Source organism: Mytilus californianus, unplaced genomic scaffold, assembly GCF_021869535.1.
Source record: "Mytilus californianus isolate M0D057914Y unplaced genomic scaffold, xbMytCali1.0.p SCAF_3, whole genome shotgun sequence".
NCBI lineage: Eukaryota > Metazoa > Mollusca > Bivalvia > Mytilida > Mytilidae > Mytilus > Mytilus californianus.
This window is the reverse complement of record NW_026262679.1, coordinates 106,739,627-106,761,395: the sequence shown is the minus strand read 5'-3', so window position 1 is coordinate 106,761,395 and position 21,769 is coordinate 106,739,627. Positions and strand designations below refer to the sequence as shown.

Genomic DNA, 21,769 nt, shown 5'->3' with positions numbered 1-21,769 from the left:
TTACTGTCTGGGTTCTTGGCACATTAATATTTATTTCTTTAGGGAGGGGCATTATTTATTTTTTAGCCTGATCATCAACGAAAGAAAGTCTGTCTATAGCAAGCTACATCTGAGACTACTATATGTGTTATAGTAGTCTCAGGCTACATCAATGAGACTGCTACATTCATTCGATCTAATTTGCATATAGGTTATCACTCAGTCTTCAATTAACGTTGCGAAAAAAAATGAACAAGTATATGTAGTTTCTACTACAGTGCAAATTCTGCTTCTATATGTAGAGCTGTATATCAAATGATCCTGCCAGGTATAAAAGCTAATAATATGATATGCACATCAAAAAAGGTTAAAGATTACTTGTTTTATTTTCGTGGTATTAAATTTTCTCTCTGGAAATCACTTTAGCTGCCATGGACTCTTGAGTAGCACCGTAATATCTTCTTGACTGATTATTGACAACTGCTATCAACTCGGTGAAAGGTTTATGAAGTCGAAATTCTAGGTGGTATCATTTCCTGGAAATAATCAGATTTCTGAAATTCGATTTCAGAGTCCTTGCATTAATATTTGCTTGGATAAGACTCATTCTGTTCGAAAGAGTTCTGTTTTTAACTGTTTGTTATTGAAGAGAATAATGAACGCTAACTTGCAAAACACGTGTGCAATATTATTCGTAGCCTTTGATGAAAATATGATATTATTATTTCAAATAGAAGTGGTCCTTACCTTTTTTGTTGAGTATATGAATTTGATCCAACACAAGTGAATAGATTACCACCAATACATAAGATGTATATATGTAACTGGCACATGGCATGTTATTTGAAAACAATGAATAATAATCAAGTAACTTTGAATTATGAGTCAAGTATACAAAGGTTAACTGTTCATACATGTATATACATGTATGCATAAAACAACTTGAAAATGAATAGAGGACTTATTTTCAAACTAGTATACTGAAGACATTAATCGAAAGAAACTTATGATATTTTGTACTTTGAATTAATCTTATCAGTATAGACAACAATAATCGTCTGTTCCTAGATTTAGAAATTTCAGTTTTACATGGGAAACTATACAAACAATTTCGACAAAACGGACATGTTTTCCCCTATTATTATTTTTTTTATTTTTGAAAGGTGATATAAAATAAGGAGATGTGGTATGAATGCCAATGCCAACAACTATCCAACAGGGTCCAAATAACGTGAATATAAGCAATTATAGGTGACCATACGGCCTTCAACAATGAGTGAAACCTATACCATATAGTCAGCTATTAAAGGCCCGATATGACGAAGTGTAAAACAATTGGAACGGGAAACATTATAAGGCCTGATAAAATGTGTCTAGCCAGGTTGGCAATGTTTTCTCGGGGTAACAATTTGCTCTGTCACCTTCTCAGCTGTGTGTTATGTATATAATGGCTAACTTGATAAAATTTTCGGTGAGTTTTTACTGCATTTGAAATATTTCCCCCTGAATATTGTAAAAATCTATTAAAATCAAATATATGTAAATGTCTCGAGAAATATTTTACCATTTTGTTAAAATGGTCATGGTGAGAAAAAGGGGTAATTTTTAGTAACAGTAAAGACATAAGTTCTTTTTTAAAGGAAAGGTTTTCAAGAATTATTGAACGATATTGAAATATATTTTGAGCTTGCATATACTTAATGTAATCAAGGATTTTAATAATAAAACTATACTATAAAAATCCTTGATGTTATTATATATATATATATCAGGTACTTAAAATCATACTTTTGAATGTGTGTCTATTAACCTCAGACGACAAACTAACTAAACAAACATTTCATCAAAATATGCATTTATCGTGTCTGAATAAGATATCTAAATCATACGGAGTATTATATATATCTCCTAGTTGATACGATATTCCAGAGTTCGCATTTACTATCGTGAGTTCCTTGATAGATGGTTGCTGCTTACATGGAAGCTATTATACCAAGATTTCCTAGTGGTGAAATTGAAATATCATCCCTTCGAAAATTTTACGGACGCCATCACAAGTTGGTTGAATATTTGTTTCACGTTGACGACGGACATGTTTCAAAATCAATCCCGTCCCATCTTTCTCGAATGTGACCTACCGAATTAGAATTATCACAGTCTTTAGCTTTCTATGTTCTGTTTTGTATACTGTTGTTTGTATTTTGGTCGTTTCAACCATGGATTGGTCAGTTTGTTTTTGATTTATGAGTGTGAGTATCACTTTGGTATCTTTCGCCTCTCTTCTACAGCAACTGATATTTTTGCGATATTTGGAAAGGCCTATCAGTATTTTATTAATCGGTTTTGTAATTATTTGAAATAAATGTAAGGTTTTGTACACCACCAATGTCATTTGCTGTTACAGTACAATAAACGTAAATTGTGTTGAACACAATCTCTTTGAAAAATAAAATGTGTAAGAAAATTTCACGAAATATGAAGTCACACTGTGATATTCTTATAAATTCATCTGAAAAAAACGAGAGTTGAATGTTTGGCCTGCGTTGCTGCGGATTATCTTACTCAAAATTTTCGGGTACACTGAGGTGCACAATGTTGTCAGTACAATACAAAATATTGTCTGTATGAAAATAAGAAGATGGAGTATGATTGCCAACGAGACAACTTTCCACAAACTTTGTTTGGTATTTGTTGACATAAAGAATTAAATCAACATACACAAGAAAAAAACAATTCCATAGCGTTAAACCCCATCAAATGAATATGGAAATGGAATGGTTTAAATTAATGAAAATTTTACCTTGCTTTGTACTATCTTTACCTCTTTGGTATCCAATTCCCGATACACTGGAGAGAATGAAAATTTAACTGGTTTTTAATTTCAAACATTTGTTATATTTTTATGTTAAAACCACCATTTATACACTAAGTTCTGCATTAACAATTCAGCCTGGTCAGACTAGTTACTTTCCAAAACGTTTATGCTGATACATACGGAATAAAGAAAAATATAGCTTAATTAGCTCTATTGCTTGTTTTTTCTTATTTAATTGAAAAAGTTACAAGCAAAAGTACTTCCAATGTAAAGTTTATTTAAATACTGATACAGTTCGTCCTTCTTAAGAATAAGTGATACCACTACTTATGATAGTTGAATTGTTGGTTTTTAACATATCCCATCAGTTATCCAAATGTATGTGTGTGGTAAAGGTGACACTGAGGTACAAATCTCATTAAAAAGACGAGTTACGTAATTGTTCAAATGTTTTAACATGTTGATAGAATGGTAGCGTTTAATCATTTGTCTCTAGATAACATGGATTGAAGTACTGTTTTTCTGCTTTTAATATTCAATGCTACAGTTTACACAACCTCTGTTTTATGAGAAGACATTTTTCGTGACGATAACTAAAAAAATGGAGCCAAGGATTAGGGTCAGAAAGAAATGTGAGCATTATGAAGATCTTTGTAAGCTCATTTATCTTTGGCAAATATTTTACAATCGACTTGTTTTGCTAAAAGAAAGTTTATTTCAAAATAAATAGTATTTCTTATTTAAGTTTGCGGAGGGATTATATGAAAAGTAGCTCCGTAACAAAAATATACACAACAAAATCTTCTCTAACACTACTGGCCCTATTTACACATAACACGCCGCCACAATCACTATTTATATTTTTATATTGCATTAATATGATGTGCAATAATGTGACTGACTGACCAACATATTACTTTAACTAAATATAAAACAGGGTAGAAAGTAAAATCACAAAAATACCGAACTCCTAGGAAAATTCTAAACGTTTGTAAAAATGTGATTGATGACGCCAATCATATTTAAAACTGCTGCTAAGAATTGATAAATAATTAAAAAATTACAATCATACTGAATGGAAATGATACTCTTAAAATCATTTTTAAGAGAAAAAAAATAATTGACGTTCCTTTTATTAATTAAATATCTACCATTCCTCAAACTAGAAAAGTTCACAAAAATTACGAAAATTCATATATAATGACTTTAAAAAAAATTATGGAAATGATAAAGTGTGATGACACGAACTACCATTAGACATTGGTTTTACTGTAACGCAAAAGAGAGAATTTAAAAAGTAAAATAACAAAAATACCGAACTCCAAGGAAATTTCAAAACGGAACATTTAAAAAGAAATCACAATAGACCATGCGACGATCCTATTGAAACCAAAGATATGACATCAAATGTGTTCAACACCACGGATATACATACTGAATATAACATTTATCTACGAAGTGATAAACAAAACTAAAAATGCTACAATAAAATGAATGGTTATCTTTTAAAATTGTTGTTGATAACCTTGACTGGTATAGATATGGCTTAAGCGAGGAAAATTTATCCAGTGTACATGTACTAACTTGAGCCAAAATGGTTGAGATCTTTCCTGTAAATTTCGCCAGCAAATATATATCTATCCTTCCAAATTCAAACTAACTGTCAAGGGGTCTGACTGACTAACACAATTAAAATTTATTTTCGAAATCATTAAACTAAAATTAACTTTAATTTTTTGGGGGGAATGTTCAGATTAATTGTACTATACCAAAACGGGCTTGAAGACATCACATGATTTTCAAAATACTAGTAGTTTAACTGCTTCTGTTGGCTAACACATTTCCAAATTGTGTACTGAAACTACGAGTTCACTTGAAAGCAACGCCATCAATCCTTTTAAAAATTCAATATGTTGTTTTTCGTGACAAAAGGAGGTAAGATTTTATTTTGACAACATCGACAATTTCCGTTTAGGGGTTTTAGATTAGTTCAGTAAAACTGGTTTGCTGTCAATTTGACAGAATAAAACTGGGGACCAAAATACTACGAATGGAATGTCCTTACTGCAGGTGGACGTTAATACTTCCAACATTAAATTGGCACTGGGTTCTGTTGCTTGAATGTCATTTTACACTATAACATGCACAATGGTGGGATGTTATTTTCAAAGAATCATATTAGGCTGATTTATCTAATTCCATGCAATATCTGTTTTCTCTCAATGAATAATACATGTTGATTAAAGGGTTATTTTCCCAATTATCAAGCATTTTCTATCCAGTCATTTCGGAAATCATATCATATTATAACTGTGTGACGAATTGAATGTTCCTGACAAGAATTCCGAAATGTTTTCCTGATACATAATTAATGACAAAAGAAACTTACTGAACATCTCATTCAAACAATTGGTATTGAAGAATACACAATGCGCCCGACCCCCCCCCCCCCCCCCCCAAAAAATAAAATAAAAACACACACACACACAGAATGTGTCCATGGGACTCAAATAATTATAATGAAGGTAGGAGCTACATCCGTACTTTCTTCAGTTTTTCTTAAACAAAAAAAAAAGAAAAAAAACTTTATGTGTGCATTACCATTCTCTGTATAAGCTACTATGGATTTGCAACTCCATCTCTGTAACCTGTAAACTATCAGCGAATTTTTTCACATTATCAAGTATTAGCCAAGAACAACAAGAAGGAAACCCGTCAAATTTGAAATTGATCAGTGTATAAGAAAACCCTCAAAACATTCCCAAATTTCAAATGATTTGGTCCATAATTTCCCCAGAAATTGTCGAAAACCAAAAAAGAAGCTTTTTTTCCTATTTATCAAGGGTCCTGATTATTGAAAACCTCAAATTGAAATCGGTCAATATCGAGCTGAATTTGAGTCTAGTGGTCCCAACATCAATTCCAAATTTTAAATGATTTGGAGAAGGTCTTTTAAAGATATTTTCTACTTTATGAAAGGACACAACTTTTGGAAGACAAGTGAAATGGATCATATTTGAACTGGATCTATGTTCAGTATTTCCTTACAACTTTTTTGGTGGAAGTTTAAACAGGTTGTCGTTCGGAATCCAAAAGGAAATGTGTTTTACTTCTTCTTTATCGAAGGCAAAACATAAGAAAGCCAAAATGAAATCACCACTTGGATGCGACATAAGTCTACCATCCAGACATCTGCTGTATGAAGTTGGTGCATAGCATGTTTTTGTTTTAGACAAGGGTACACAAAAATAATGAATGATACTCAAAAGATGAATGATCTCTGAATTTAAGTCAAGCATACCAAGGTTACCTTTACATACATGTATATGTGCATAAAACAAATTGTAAACAGATATAGGACTTATCCTTTTTAAACCAACCAACCAATTGATATGAGTAATCAAGATCATTTATACCAATGCAATGATCATATTGGGCCATTGATTCTTAATGATGAAGTTGAAGTCAATTCGAAAGTTTTACTGGTACTTTTATGTTTCGTTGATCTTTATGGAATATCATAGATGACCAGGAATATATGTTGCACTCGTCGTGTACACATTCCGATGTCTTTTTCGCGTTTGTGACATCACGGAATGCAACATCAAAAGAATTTTTACAATTGATCGCTAAATGTTTCATAAAAAAAGAATGGCCAATATCTTGTCTTTTGGAGTGATAAGTCGTATTTTGTAAAAGATTCCAACAAAAAATGCTCTGACAATGACACTATCAAGATGCTTGATTTTTTTTATTTATAATACGTTTGTTTCGCTTAGAGGACGTGTTTTTTCAACACAGTCGATATAGGATCCGACTGTACTTATCGTCTTGCCGACTTGTTCCTTTATTCGTACGAGGCTGAAATCATACAGGGGCTTCTTAGGAAGACCCAAAAGATAATAGAAGTATCCTTTAACTGCACGTTCCGCTATATTGATGATGTCCTCTCACTAAACAAATCAAAGTTTGGTTACTATGTTGAACGCATCTACCCAATCGCACTTGAAATTAAGGATACAATAGATACAGATAAGCCTGCCTCATATCTTGACTCACATCTAAAAATTGACAATAAGGGTCTATTGAGATCAAAACTTTACGACAAAAGAGATGACTTCAGCTTCCCAATTCTGAACTTTCCATGTCTATGTAGCAACATACCATCAGCGCCTGCATATGGAGTATATATCTCCCAGTTGATACTATATTCCAGAGATTGCATTTCCCTTTATGATTTCCTTGATAGAGTGTTGCTGCTTACAATGAAGCTTTTAAACCAAATTATTCCAAGTGTTGAAGTTGAAGTCATCCCTTTGAAAATTTTACGGACGCCATCACGAGTTGGTTTACCGTTATGGAATATCTGTTTCATAGATCGACCGACATGTTCTAATCTGGAATTCAGTTAAGTGTTTGCCTTTTTTCTTATAATCATGGTTTTCTCTGACTCTTTTTTTTTCTCTTTTGGTAGTTGATTGTCCCTTAAATTGTTGCATGTATATTTTGAATTTTGATTACGTCACAAGGCCAACGTTGGGTAAGAATCTCAGGTATTTGGTTTAGCAGTGTCAAGGAACCATTTGTGCATCGTATTGTAAACTTTATTGTCTCGCTTGCGACGAATGATACAGAAATAGATACATTAGGGATGTTAATATGGATGTAAACCATGTGTATATAGCTTTTATTCCAGAAGGTATGAAAGCTTGGTAATTCATATCTTGTATAAGGATGTCTTATGGTCTGAATTTTCCGTCTGGAGTATTACCTTTGTCCTTAACCTAATTTTCATGTTTAAACGACTGCTGAATAACAGGATAGGTTTTTTTTATCATGTGATAAATTCAGTTATTTTAGTACAGTAGTTTCATGGTTCCTAAACGTTAAGTTTTCGCAATTAGGTCTGTTTCTTAGATACTACTGGTAAACTATATTCGGTATTGAAGACTGCAATGTGTGCATGTCAGTCCGACAGGATTCATATCACCTTGACCTCATTGTGCTAAGACCTTGATTTAAAAGAGTTTCATAATCACAATGATCATTTAACCGTTTATTAAACATTGTGAAATGACTTTTTTATTACATTTTCAAACTTTAAAATTATAAGAATAACAAACAAGATGCACCCATTCTTGATACTTTTGGAGTTCATGTGGTTCCCTCGGTATGTGTTTGAATTTTCCTTGGAGTTCGGTATTTTTTGTTATTTTATTTTTTTCAAAACATTGAATTTTATCTTCGTAATCGGTTAATGAGATTTGAACATCGGTAAACTAATGTTGCCTCAATTTAAAAGACATTATAGTTACCGTTTAAATTTCTTAAGAACTATGTGACTGTTGACCATAACGTTACAAGAACATCATTCAGTGCAACTGTAAAATCGGGCAGTGGTTCACAAAGTTGAACTCATATCTACAACTGCTCTGGTATGAAACTTATAAAAAGAATCAGTACATGTATATGTAACGTTTTTAAAAGTCATAGAACATGTGTAGGACACAAGTTCCACCACTTAATCTGCAGATAACACTACATGTTTGGTTTAATTCAGGTGACAATGGAACAAATGAAAATGAGAGAGACAATGTCACATTCAAAAGATGCAACTTCATGAAAAGAGATGGACGTAGAATGTGAATGTAAGCTAAAAGCAATAGATATCTGTAAGCGATAACCAAATGAAAACAAAGATCAAGTCAGCCTTTTGAATATTAAAACTTATATAATATATACTGCTATTGAATGAGGCTTTTTGTACCGTTTTGCAGTGAACTGTCTATGGGAGATCTTCATCTGTTGCATTTCAATATTGAACTGTTTTTGAGTACTGTTTTGAATTAACTATTTATATGAGATCTTCATCAGTTGTATTTCTATATTATTGAACTGTTTTTTTTGTGTACCGTTTTCCATGAGCTGTCTATGCGAGATCTTCATTCGTTACATTTCTGTATTGAACTGTTTTGTGTACCGTTTTGCATTGAGCTGTTTAAGCAAGATCTTCATCCGTCACATTTCTATATTGAACCGGATTTTTGTGTACCATTTTGCATAAGAGATGTCTATGGGAGATCTTCATCTGTTACATTTCTATATTGAACTGTTTTTGTTTACCGTTTTGCATTGAGCTGTTTAAGCAAGATCTTCATCCATCACATTTCTATATTGAACCTATTTTTTGTGTACCATTTTGCATAGAGATGTCTATGGGAGATCTTCATCTGTTACACTTCTATATTAAAGTTTTTGTGTACCGTTTTGCATTGAGCTGCCTATGCAAGATCTTTATCCGTTGCATTTCTATATTGAACTGTTTTTTGTGTTCCGTTTGGCATTGAACTGTGTCCTGTGAGAGATCTAGATCTGCATCTTGTATTTTTACATTTAACCCTGCTTTGTGTACCTTGTGGCATTCAATTGTCGCATGCATGATCTTCATTTGAAAAAATTCTATATTGAACTGTGTTTTGTGTATTGTTTAGCTTTTAACTATGTCTAAGAGAGATCTTCATCTGTGATATTTCTACTTTGAATTTTGTTTTGTGTTATGTACCGTTTTACATTAAACTGTAATGTGTGTATTATTCTATTTATATTGTAGAAAATATTGTTTTATGGAAAAATGTGGCAAGTGTGTACTATGAAGAAATCTGTTAATGAAGCATAATAACAAGATATGAGTTTTAATCGGATTCACATTTAATGACAATAGATAATTTAGTTTACATTATATACAATGTATACAATTGTAACAAAGACTGGTTAACTAATATGTACAATTAAATACATGGCAAGCTCTAAAACATTAACCCAACAACTGGATAATTTGGTTTTCTATACATAAAAACATGGTTCAAGCAATATCTATGCTTGTCTGACATATCAAACTCACTTTTCAGAAGAAATGTTTGCTTTTTTAAACAAGTGAACTTTTAAGGTTTGATAGTATCATATCCACTCATTAGTATTATATGAGTAAAGCATTAAATAATTTTTTTTGTGACTGTTTAGTTTGTTTCAATTTCTTTTATTGTAGGCACATGAATTTTATCTGTTTTTAAAAATGGTTTCAATATATCTGAAAATAAAATGCTCCGCAGGGCGCAGCTTGATACGACCGCAGAGGTCGAACCCTGAACAGTTGGGCCAAGTATGGACACAACATTCAAGCTTGATACAGCTTTGCATTTGGATTGTGATTAAATATTTGACACAGCATAGGTTTCTAACACAGATTGAATGTGGTCTAAGAACTTAAAAATTTTAAATTGGACATTCACCTATTATGGTCCAATATCCAAAATCTAAATAATGGTTAGATTCAGCATATCAAAGAACCCCAAGAATTCAATTTTTGATGAAATCAAACAAAGTTTAATTTTGGACCCTTTTGACCTCAATGTGGACAAAGTTGATAACGGGGCCCAAAAATCAAAAATCTAAATACATGGTTAGATTCAGCATATCAAACAACCCCATATATTCAATTTTTGTTGAAATCAAACAAAGTTTAATTTTGGACCCCGATTTGGACCAGCTTGAAAACTGGGCCCATAATCAAAAATCTAAATACATTTTTAGATTCAGCATATCAAAGAACCCTAAGAATTCAATTTTTGTTAAAATCAAACTAAGTTTAATTTTGGACCCTTTGGACCTTAATGTAGACCAATTTGAAAATGGAACCAAAAATTAAGAATCTAAATACACGGTTAGATTCGGCATATCAAAGAACCCCAATAATTCAATTTTTGATGAAATCAAACAAAGTTTAATTTTGGACCCTTTGGACCTCAATGTGGACCAATTTAAAAACGGGGCCCAAAATCCAAAAACTAAATACACGGTTAGATTCAGCATATTATAGAACCCCAAGAATTCAAGAATAAAACCCCATTGAAATTGGTCAAGAAATAAGCAATTATACGAAGTTCTTTTGCACAATACTGTGCAATTAAATATTTCTTGCTATTGCGCAATACTGTACAATTGACAATTTCTTGCTATTGCGCAATATTGTGCTATTGAATATTTCTTGCTATTGCGCAATACTGTGCAATTGAAAATTTCTTGCTATTGCGCAATACTGTGCAATTGAAGATTTCTTGCTATTGTGCAATACTGTGCAATTGAAAATTTCTTGCTATTGCACAATACTTACTATATAATAATTTACACATCCTGTTTGGTGTGTATCTCCTACCATATTATTATTATTTGCTTTTAAATATAAATCAGAAATAACCAACTTTAAAGGAAAATTTTAAAAGAAAAAAAAAAGGAAAAAAAGAAAAAAAAGGAAAAAAAAAAAATCCCCCCCCCAAATTTTTTGAACCCCCTTATGATTCATCACCCCCAAACTCAATCCCAGCCTTCCCTTTGTGGTATGGTACCTTGCAGTACAATTTCAGAGAGATCCATACACTTGAACACAAGTTATTGTCTGGAATTTAGAAAAATGTGTTTTTTGGGCCCTTTTTGGCCCCAAATTCCTAAACATTTAGGGCAATTACCCCCAAACTCAAACCCAGCTTTCCCTTTGTGATATGGAACCTTGCAGTACAATTTCAGAAAGATCCATACACTTACACACAAGTTATTGTCCTGAAACTAGAAAAATGCTTATTTTTGGCCCCTTTTTGGCCCCCAATTCCTAAACGTTTCGGCAATTACCCCCAAACTCAATTCCAGCTTTCCTTTTGTGATATGGAACCTTGTAGTACAATTTCAGAAAGATCCATATACTTACACACAAGTTATTGTCATGAAACTAGAAAAATGCTTGTTTTTTGCCCCTTTTTTGGCCCCTAATTCCTAAAATGTTGAGGCAATTACCCCCAAAATCAATCCCAGCATTCCTTTTGTGATATGGAACCTTGTGGTACAATGTCAGAGAGATCCATACACTAACACACAAGTTATGTCTGGAAGTTACAAAAATGCTTATTTTTGGCCCCTTTTTGGCCCCTAATTCCTTTACTGTTAGTACCATAACCCCCAAAATCAATCCCAACCTTCCTTTTGTGGTATTGAACCTTGTGGTAAAATTTCATAGAGATCCATTCACTTAAACTAAAGTTAGAGTGCGAAAACCAATGTGTCTTCGGACGACGCCGGACGACGCCAGACGACGACGACGACGACGCCAACGTCATACCAATATACGACCACAAAAATTTTTTTGCGGTCGTATAAAAAAAACCAGCTGTCAAACTGATCATCTTTCAAAAGTGTTGTAATTTCTCTTCATCTTTAATTAAAATCTTTAATTTACGTTGAAAACTTATAAATTAAATAAATGACAAATAAAAAAAAAAAAAAATAACTGAGCTAAAACACATGTAAAACTTGATTCAACAGAAAATGAGTTAAAAACAGCCGTGTAGTTCTCTTATAACTTTTGTGTATTCAAACATTTTGTTAACACAACTAACCCATGAAATTGCCACTGAAGTTTTTGTTGTAAAATTATCTGTTTAAAATACAACCTTTTGCAGTAATAAGTTTTGTTTTTGTTGTTCTGTTTGAAATATCAAACAGCAAATCTCTTTATTCACTCTCAGTAAAAAAGGCAAGAAAATTTAATATTGATTGAAAATAAAAACCATTACTTAAAACAGTAACAAGAACAATTGTTTCCATTTCCAATCTGTATTTTTTGTAATATATATAATTGTTTTTCTAACTAAATGTTCAATTAGATCAACCAAGAAAACTAGTGAAAAATCTATGCATTATCTTACTGTTATTCTTAAAGTTTTCTTAAATTTGTCCTTATTTTAATTTTGTACCAAGGTTTTGACTCAAAGACAATGTAACACATTGTGCACACTTTATCATCATGAAATATTACAGATGGTTAATGGATATGTATAATAGTATTGCAAGTTGATATGAAATTTTTGAAAATGTTAAAATACTTTCTCTCATTTCAGTTTCACTCTTTTATTCAAACATGAAATACACAGATTAAACACAAAAAATATTGGGAATAACATTCAGAGCAAATAGGAAATAGAAAATAAGAGACAGAAATAAAGGCAAGATAATTATAAACAATGGATACAACACATATATTTTTGTTAAAACACCAAGACTTAGAGGGAAGTTAATAATACAATGTATCCCAAAACCAATATTTCAGCAATGTTATTTGGCATTTCTGAATAACCCATGAGAAACTGGTGTTGAACTTAAAATTCATACATTTTTTCACATGTTTGATATACAAAATAAATATGATGGTATGAAATTGCTAAAAAATATTGAAGATGAATTATATTTTTGTTATTTTTTTCACCATTTTTAGCAACAATGAAAACACCCCCTTAAATGTTGAAATATGGATTTGTAATCATGCATTAAGGCTTATGTGTCAGGGCTGTTGCAGAATTAAATGCATGGGGACACTTTTTTTTCGACACCCAAACATTCATAAAATAAAATTTTCATTTTACTTCAAATTCTTGCAAAATTATAAGAAAATGCAACCACCTACAAATTATTGATTTCAGTGTCCCCCATCCCTCCCACAACAACCAATTTTGGAACAGCTCTCAGGAACCATGACAGTTAATTTCCCTACATGATCAGAACTTTGGTATGTTTCCTATTTTTTTTTTGTCATGCATTTAATGGATTTCTAAATAAAATGTCACATAACACAATCTTTGATTTATTCAAAGTTAACTACGAACTCTACTTTTATAAAAACCATATTAGTACAGATTTATTCAATTTTTTGGACCCTTACTTTTATGGTCTTAAAAAATTTTGTTTCATTACATTGAGTTTAAAAAAAATCTTACAAAAAGGACAAATACTGCTTTTTTGTAGAGTTTCTTTTGATAGTTTGTTTATCCCTATTAACTCCATGAAAATGAATAGCTTTTGAACAAGAAACTTCCAGAATACCAATCTGATCTTTCACAAGTTATATTAAAATTAATATTAGACATGGCTTTCATATTTTTCCATTAAATTTCACACATATCTTATTTATAGCTGCTCAATGGCTTGGGAAAAATTAAAGATTGCAAAACAAAGATGATCCAGTATGAAGAACCCCCCCTTTAATAAGACAGTTATGAATAACATGGCCCAATGAATAAATGATCCACAGCCTAGGCAACAAAACTCATGAACCAATAGTATTAGACCCTCCTTATTTTAAGTGTGGGTACACAACAATGACTTACTAAAAATTTGATTTGGATAACAACCATAACATGAATGATAAAACAAATGGTTTGTCAATTAAAATACTGTTATGTCTAACAAATTAAAGCAGATCTACAAGGTTTTGTCAACAGTAAATGTCTCCTGCTATGACTTCTTGGCACTATCTTCTGTGTTGTCTGGCTTTACTATTTTAAATGTTATCAAATACTCTGGATAGGCCTGGAATGTAAAAAAAATACATGCATTTAAAAGCATTAAAATTGATAAAAAAGATAAAGGGTTTACATTTTCAATACATACATACATATTCCTTATATCTATACTGGAGAGACTGAATACAATTTTTCCACATACTTTGAGATATAGTTCAATATCATATTTTCCTATCTTCATCACAGAACTCATCTCTTAAAATAAAATTGCATTTTTTTTACAATGTACTCCAGAGATAGAGTTCATCATTACATTTTCAGTAATCAAAACAAAAATCAGAAACCTGGAACCACTTAAGAGTATAATAAAGGTAAAGGTAACCATATTTGAGTATAGATTTTTATTTTCAGAAAAGACATGTAAAAAGAGTATCATCCTACTATGACTGGTCATGGCTTATAACTTGATTTTAGTGCAAATGCTTATCATGACAAACATAGATGAATACAAAAAATATGAAGAACATAGATGAACACTAACATCATGACAAAAATAGATGAACAGGAGGACTTGTCCACTGTTACAAGATAATAAATTGACATGTCAATACTCTACACACCTGCTCTCCTCGGTATACAACATACTCTGGAAACATCAGACCTCCACTACTGGGTCGCCCTATAATGGAATGATGGCCTGGTGGTGAATGGGCCATCTTTATTGCACTAAACTGTAAGAAGGATTTTCCCAACGTCACTCGACACAGTAATAATTGTCTGAAAAAATAAAAAGTATTCAATCAACTCTTAAATCTACAGACTTACTTAACAGTCTCTTCCAATACATATGTTGCAGAATATATTTCATGGAGGCTTACTTGCCCAGGATATTTTCTATTTGGTTTGTGTTATTCATTTAATATCCATCCTTTATACCAAGTATATTTTATGTTTTAATATACAGTCTAACCTTGTTGTGTCGAAGTCGAAGGGACCTGACCAAAGTATTCGCAGAACGAAATAAGTTCTGAATGGTCTCTGATGAGGTCGTCTGCTTTACATTAAATTATTATGAATTTATCATAATTGTCTTAATCCTTTTATTTATTGTAATTAACAAGTTTTAATTCTGAGATTCATTTAATCTCGGCTTGGGTCATTTAAATTTGTTTCATTTTTATGTCAAGTCAAATATGTTCAACACACTACTTTACACTTGAATGATCAACTAATTAATTACCAGTCACCATAAACATGTCATTGTTAACTGTTATACAAACAAGTATGTTTACTCCGCTTTAATTTTTTTTGAAAATGATTAGGTTACATAAGAAATACTTCCGTCTTGAATTTTTATCATTAGATTATCTTTCGAAAATTCTTACTTTCGAACTTAGAGACATCCGGGTCAATTTACATTAATTTTAACATCAATATAAAATTTACTCAACTTAACCGAGTATATGAATCAACTGAGTTCGACTCATCAGAAGTAATTATGCATAGATTAAACAGGAATTTTATCGGGACTGAGCAATTACTTCGCCTCATCAAAGTTTTCGACACAATGAGGTTCGACTGTACTCCACATTTTGTCAGAACAGGGCTTTTTACAGCTGTAATGCGGTATGAGTTTTGCTCATTGTTGAAAGCAGTTCAGTGACCTACAGTTGTTTACATCCATATCATTTGGCATATGGTGGATAGCTGTCTCATTGGCAACCATACCAAATCTTATTTTATTTTAAATCATTTTGCAGCTCTGCATTAATTTCATATGTAAGGATATTTTGAAAATTCATCTAACTGATAAGTGACCATGCTCCTGTTCCATACATAGCCCAAACTACATAACATATTCGATTCTCAGGCCAATTACCAACTAAAATTTCAACTTCTATCATATAATTCATTTAAGTGTTATGTTCAAGTCCTCCATCCAGTAAGAAATCATTCTGAATATGCAGTCTCACTTCAGTGCACCAGCAGGTGTCTGAGAACACGAATGTTCCCAATCAAGCTCTGAAAATGGAACAGACGGAAAGACGGAAGGACGGAAGATCAAGGGTAGTGCCCCTAACGCCTACAGCAGAGGAAAAAAAAATTCAAATTTCCCAACCTATATGAATAAGAAGATGTGGTATGAGTACCAATGAGACAACTCTACCCTTCTTATATATCTTTGGTGACAATGTACTGAGTAAGTTCACTAGGCTTGTGTTTTCTTACCTCTGACATATATAACATGATCTGTCTTTATGAGCAGGACACCCTGTCCCCCCACCAATACCATACACATACTGATTACTTTTGGACGAATTTTCAGCAAAATAAATTCCTGAAATAAATAAAATAAGAGTATGATTAGAATGAATAGTAAGCTTTAACACCCCTATTAAAGCATTCTATATTTAATTTTCTTAAAATATATTCGATTGATTGTTTGTTCATTCACAGACGCGTCGCGTCCTCTTATAATACCTCTATCTGACTTCCTTTTGTTTGCTTTTTTCACATTTTTGAAACAATATTCATTTTGTTCAATCAATATCATAATTATTTTTTTTTTTGCTATTGCTGTCAATAAAGGAAAATAAAACTCAAGCAAATATTTCTAAAGAATGTAAAATATACCTAGTAAAATAGTAAAAAATAACCATTTAAATGTGCCATATTGTTAATCTAATTTCCAGAAATTTAATTCAAAGCCATTTTTTTTTAATCTAACAAGTTCATTGTCATCTATAAGAGGATTTAAGAAGGAATGGGTGCTGAATTAACACATACCTGCTCCAAACATTCCCCCAATGTAAGCATGTCTTTCGTCGAATCCTTTCTGAACTATCGCATTAAGGAATGGAGAACCATGAAACAAGAGCCTCTCATTTTCATGTCCATGATTCTCCTCAGCTACTTCCTTCCGTCTATGGCAGTATCTAGCCCATAATCTTTTATTACTGATCTTCTGTATCTGTTGGAATACAATGCATTGTTTAATATGAATGTCTACAATATCTCATACAAATATGTAGAAATTAATGAAAAGCCTTTAACAAAATTTGAGATTACACATTTAAAAATATATTTCCTTTAATTAATGTGCCTTTTAATTCTAATGTATTTATTTTGGTGTAAGATTGTAACTGCCTGTGTCACACCTATTCTACTGATATTTATTAATTTGTGTACATGTGTATGTGACTTTCCCTATGAAAAGGAGAAGGTCTGAATTTCATATTGATTGAAATCACTGTTTGTTTCACATGCATTCTGACAGCAAGACATGGGATTTTCTTATACAAAAAGATAATGTGAGACTATTTAAAGGCATTTGTTCCATGCAAGTAAGAAATGTATTGAGAATCTCTATGCAGAAGTGTCCTATCTTGTAAAATCTCATGGTACATTTTCTCAATCATATATACCTTTAAAAGGACAGAATTTACTTACTTTTAACATATTGTATTTGTTGTAAGTACCACCCACATTGTCTTTATGTTCTCTCAATGTACTCTCCATCTGTAATATATAATAATATATAGAATACCTTCAACATGTTAAAAATGAAATTTTCTTTACTCATACCAATGGTAAAACAAAGCTCAAATTTTCTTTCAATTAAAAAATTTACTCTTTTTGAATTCTGAAAAGCAGATAGCAGGGGATATTAATAGATGTGAAACTAAGTGCTTGTTCCTTTCAAGGCACAAAAATATGACTTTTCTCCAAGGGCTTTTCCAGAATTAATTGTATGGGTGGGTCTGGAGGCACTTTTATTAAAATCTGATGGGTGGTGGTTATTTAAGACAGATAGCCTTAACAATTATATGAAATAATCAATGAATATAAATGGCGGGTTAAATAAAAGTGCCATCTGACCCCCCCCCCCCCCCCCTTTTACATTTATTTCTGGAATAGCCCTATCAATTTTTTGGTGAACTTGATATTCTGAGTTAAAAATGACAATAATGTAATTAATAAATAACAGGAACGCATTATAAAGCTTAGCAATTAGATATTCAAAATCCTTACCTGTTCATCAACAGAAATATATTCAGGATCATCTGTAGTCAGATCTACAAGAACTGTACCTTGGTGTGGTACTGGTGTTAGAATGGAACTTCCTGAATTAAAAGGACAAAATCCTTAGTGATGGTTTATACATCAAACTTTTTTAGAAACACAAAAGAAGTTTTGCTTGTCTTTATGGATTCATAATCAAAATGCTATTTAGAACTTTTTTAAAAAACAATATATCTTTTAAAACTATGAAAAATACACAAATAGTATAACCAACTGTTTTATGTTTTTAGAAGGTATTTAAATATATAATACAACTGTTTGTACAGATTTTAAATTTACTTCCTGGTTCCACGACCTGCAGCAGACAATGTTTGCATTCAAAGCATGTGCCTTGGAAATGAAAATGTTTACATGAGCCTAACCATGCTAACATCTGTAACTAAATATCAACAAAATCTCAAAAACTTCAATTTTCTTTAATACATCATGTATAGTTTTAAGCATAAAATTTCACTGCAATTAAAAAATCATTTAAATTCAGTAATTTGCACTGCACTATTTTTTAAAAAGTGTTCGACATGCTGTATACAATTGATAGGATACCCACCTTTTCCTGACACCATTTTTTCTAATCCTTTTAGAATCTTATGTCGATGTCCATAAGCATTTATACCAATGTCTTTTAATTCATCATGTCCCATTTCAACTAAAATATCCATAGTAATTTGTTCTTTTTCAAAAATATCTCTTAACTGTTCCAGTCCAATACTAGTTAAGAATGACGAAACACTAATATTGTCCACAGTTCTTTCTCCTTCAGCCATTGTGCGTTCCATTTGGGCCCCATCCCCTCCTTGAGGACTAGATGGCATACCACCAGAGGCTACAGATGCCCCTGCAGCAGCTCCTAAATCTGTACTGGTAAACATTGTACTGAAATTAACAGAAAATCAAATTTTTTCAGCCCACTTTTATACCAACAAGAATTTTTTTGTTGAAAAAATATGCTACATTATTGAATATAAGCATACACTTAGTGAAAAAGATAAAAGTATGTTTGTTTGATTTCACACCTTTTTATTAAGTAAATTACCTTGGTGTACTACTGACGAACATCTTGGGTAGAACTACTTTTATCAATCATTGTTGTCCTCAGTCAAGTTTCTTGTAATGTTGGTTGTTTTGAGTGATTAATTGATAGAGGTCTACCATCGTTAGGCCAATATTACATGCATATTTAGGACAATAACATTTTAATGTGATATGATCATCAATGCTGCTTTGTACTAGATCCCAATGAAGGATTGATGTTGATCAATCTTGTTGTTAATGGTATTTGTACTGTATCGTGATTTCTATTCTTTTTCTTCTGACAATAGCTTTGTCTGATCCTTCTCCACTTATGACTTTTAAATGCACCTTTTTTGACAGATATTCAGAGTTGCTAATGTTTATTTAAAAGTAAAATACTGTCATTTTACAAGGTGATGAGCTGAAATTTCTATGTTGTTTAAAATTGTGAGAAAAAGGGTATCAGACATTTATTATTACTAAATGATATCATTAGTTAAAGTTTCTGTAATGTAACATGTTGTGAGTTTGAACAGTGGGTTGTGATAGAACAGAGTTAAGACTTACCTGTTACCAGACGATGAACTGGTATTATCAGCAACTGATGTCATTAACTGGGATTTTTGTAATGTTGGTGGTTGGGAGACAGGTGGCATGGCATCTTGTATTAAAGCTCTGACATCATCAGCCTGAAATGAAAACAGTCAGTGTTTATCTCAAAATTTTTGGTTTGTATTCACAATTTATTTTCTAAACATTATTGAATATATTTAATTAATATCTCTTGATATTAAATTTGTATCTTCAACAAATATTTATGAATTTAGAAACTTTCTATTCAACAGTGAAGAAAAGTAAATCAAATATATTTCTAAATTTCTACACTTTCAAAACAATCCTTTTTACAGGTTATAGACTTCAAATAATAGTATATACTGCAATACAATAAAATAACATTATATAAATAACACATAGCTGAGAGGGTGATAGAGCAGATTGCTACCCCGAGAAAACATTGTCAACTGAGGCGAAGTCAAGGTTGACAATGTCTTTTTGAGGGGTAAAAATCTGCGCTATCACTCTCTCAGATATGTGTTATTTAATTTATTATACTGAATGATCTGTTATTACTGTCGATTAAATTTCAAATTCAAAGTAATAAACTATGACGTCTTGTACATAACAACCATCAGTATTTAATAAAGCGCACACTTGATCAAGCGTCTCCGTGAAGGGTAATAAGAGTATTTACCATAGAATAGAGTAAATTGTCTCCCTCGTATTAACCAATCAAAATCTGGCATTTTGACATGAAGTATAATAATAAATAATGACATTTAGATTCACAGATGTAATGAAATAACTTCAAAATATTTGTTGTTCACAAAATGTCTGGATTGTTCAGGGTCTTATTTACATATACCAGACATCTCTTTTAATTCACACATCAAAACTCTTGAACAGTAAATGTTCATTGTCAATATTGAACATGACCTGTCTAGTACAGACCACAATATTGTGTTTTTAATTCAAAAAATTTCTGTCAAGTGGAACTGTTGCTATATTTCAGAATAAAAACCAACATTGTTTGTAAAGAAAACTAAGGCGCAATACATACCTCACTTTTTAAATAGCCTTAATGAGACTGGGGTATAATAAAACATAAAACTTACTGTTGCTAAGTCAAGTGGTGTCTGACCTTCCTGGTTCTTCATGGATGAATCTGCACCATGAGCCAGCTAAAAAAAAGTTAAAGTTGAATATTTATTTTAGATGTTAATTCAAAGATAACAAATGTATATTAAAGTTAAGAGTAATAAATTCTGATTTATAAAATTGACCAAGTGGATCAAATGCAAAAACCTTAATCACACAATTAAGTCACTCTGTTCATATCAAAAGTAACTTATCTTCTGTGATGTGATATTTTTCCACACTTGAGAGTTACAACTTTAAGCACTCTTCAAACCTATTTTAATTAAAAAATTGAACTGTCTTAAGGAGAGAGAAATATTGTATCAAACCCAATGCAGTGTAAGAATCTATATATTTATGTTCTGAACTTAATATATACATTAAAACTTGTCAACCCTGACAGGAAACTTGTCTGAACCAAACATGCTCCAATGTCTCTTTACACCAACTTCAATGCTTTTTAACTTGTATGAATCAAAACACCTGTCTAAAGAGAACAAATTCAAGAGTCCCCAAGGGTTTCGTCGTTGAGACAGGTTAACGATACATACCAATAAAGCACAGAGCTGAGTTCTTCCTTTTTGTGCTGCCTCGTGGAGAGGTGTAAATCCCCATCTATCTACAGCATTCACACAGGTATTAAACTTGATCAATAGGGCTGCTATATCTACATGCTATAAATAGATGAACCAGAATAAAATCATAATTCAATAGGAATTATAAATGTGCAGTATACATTCAACTTAATGAAATTCATGATGTAAAACATTGACTAGAATATCATTATTAACAAGATTGAAATTAACAAATAATCTTAACTGACCTAAAATATGACATACATTTA

General features: G+C 31.7%; 1 protein-coding gene across 3 annotated transcripts in view; it reads right to left on the bottom strand.

Annotated features, from left to right (window-relative positions):
- Window positions 1-10,173: 10,173 nt before the first annotated feature.
- The window catches only part of LOC127735674 (poly [ADP-ribose] polymerase tankyrase-1-like), a 39,491-nt gene continuing 27,895 nt past the window's right edge, over window positions 10,174-21,769 (bottom strand). For 2 of the 3 annotated variants that reach the window (XM_052245926.1, XM_052245927.1), the window contains exons 18-27: window positions 21,477-21,599; window positions 20,904-20,969; window positions 19,798-19,919; window positions 18,767-19,092; window positions 18,169-18,260; window positions 17,587-17,655; window positions 16,924-17,107; window positions 16,366-16,474; window positions 14,757-14,913; window positions 10,174-14,203 (exon numbers count right to left, since the gene is read on the bottom strand). In XM_052245926.1, coding sequence (XP_052101886.1) covers window positions 14,129-14,203; window positions 14,757-14,913; window positions 16,366-16,474; window positions 16,924-17,107; window positions 17,587-17,655; window positions 18,169-18,260; window positions 18,767-19,092; window positions 19,798-19,919; window positions 20,904-20,969; window positions 21,477-21,599 — 1,323 coding nt within the window. In that variant the 3' untranslated portion in view covers window positions 10,174-14,128. The remainder of the gene's footprint in view (window positions 14,204-14,756; window positions 14,914-16,365; window positions 16,475-16,923; window positions 17,108-17,586; window positions 17,656-18,168; window positions 18,261-18,766; window positions 19,093-19,797; window positions 19,920-20,903; window positions 20,970-21,476; window positions 21,600-21,769) is intronic. The other variant, XR_007998554.1, reaches the window with a different exon arrangement.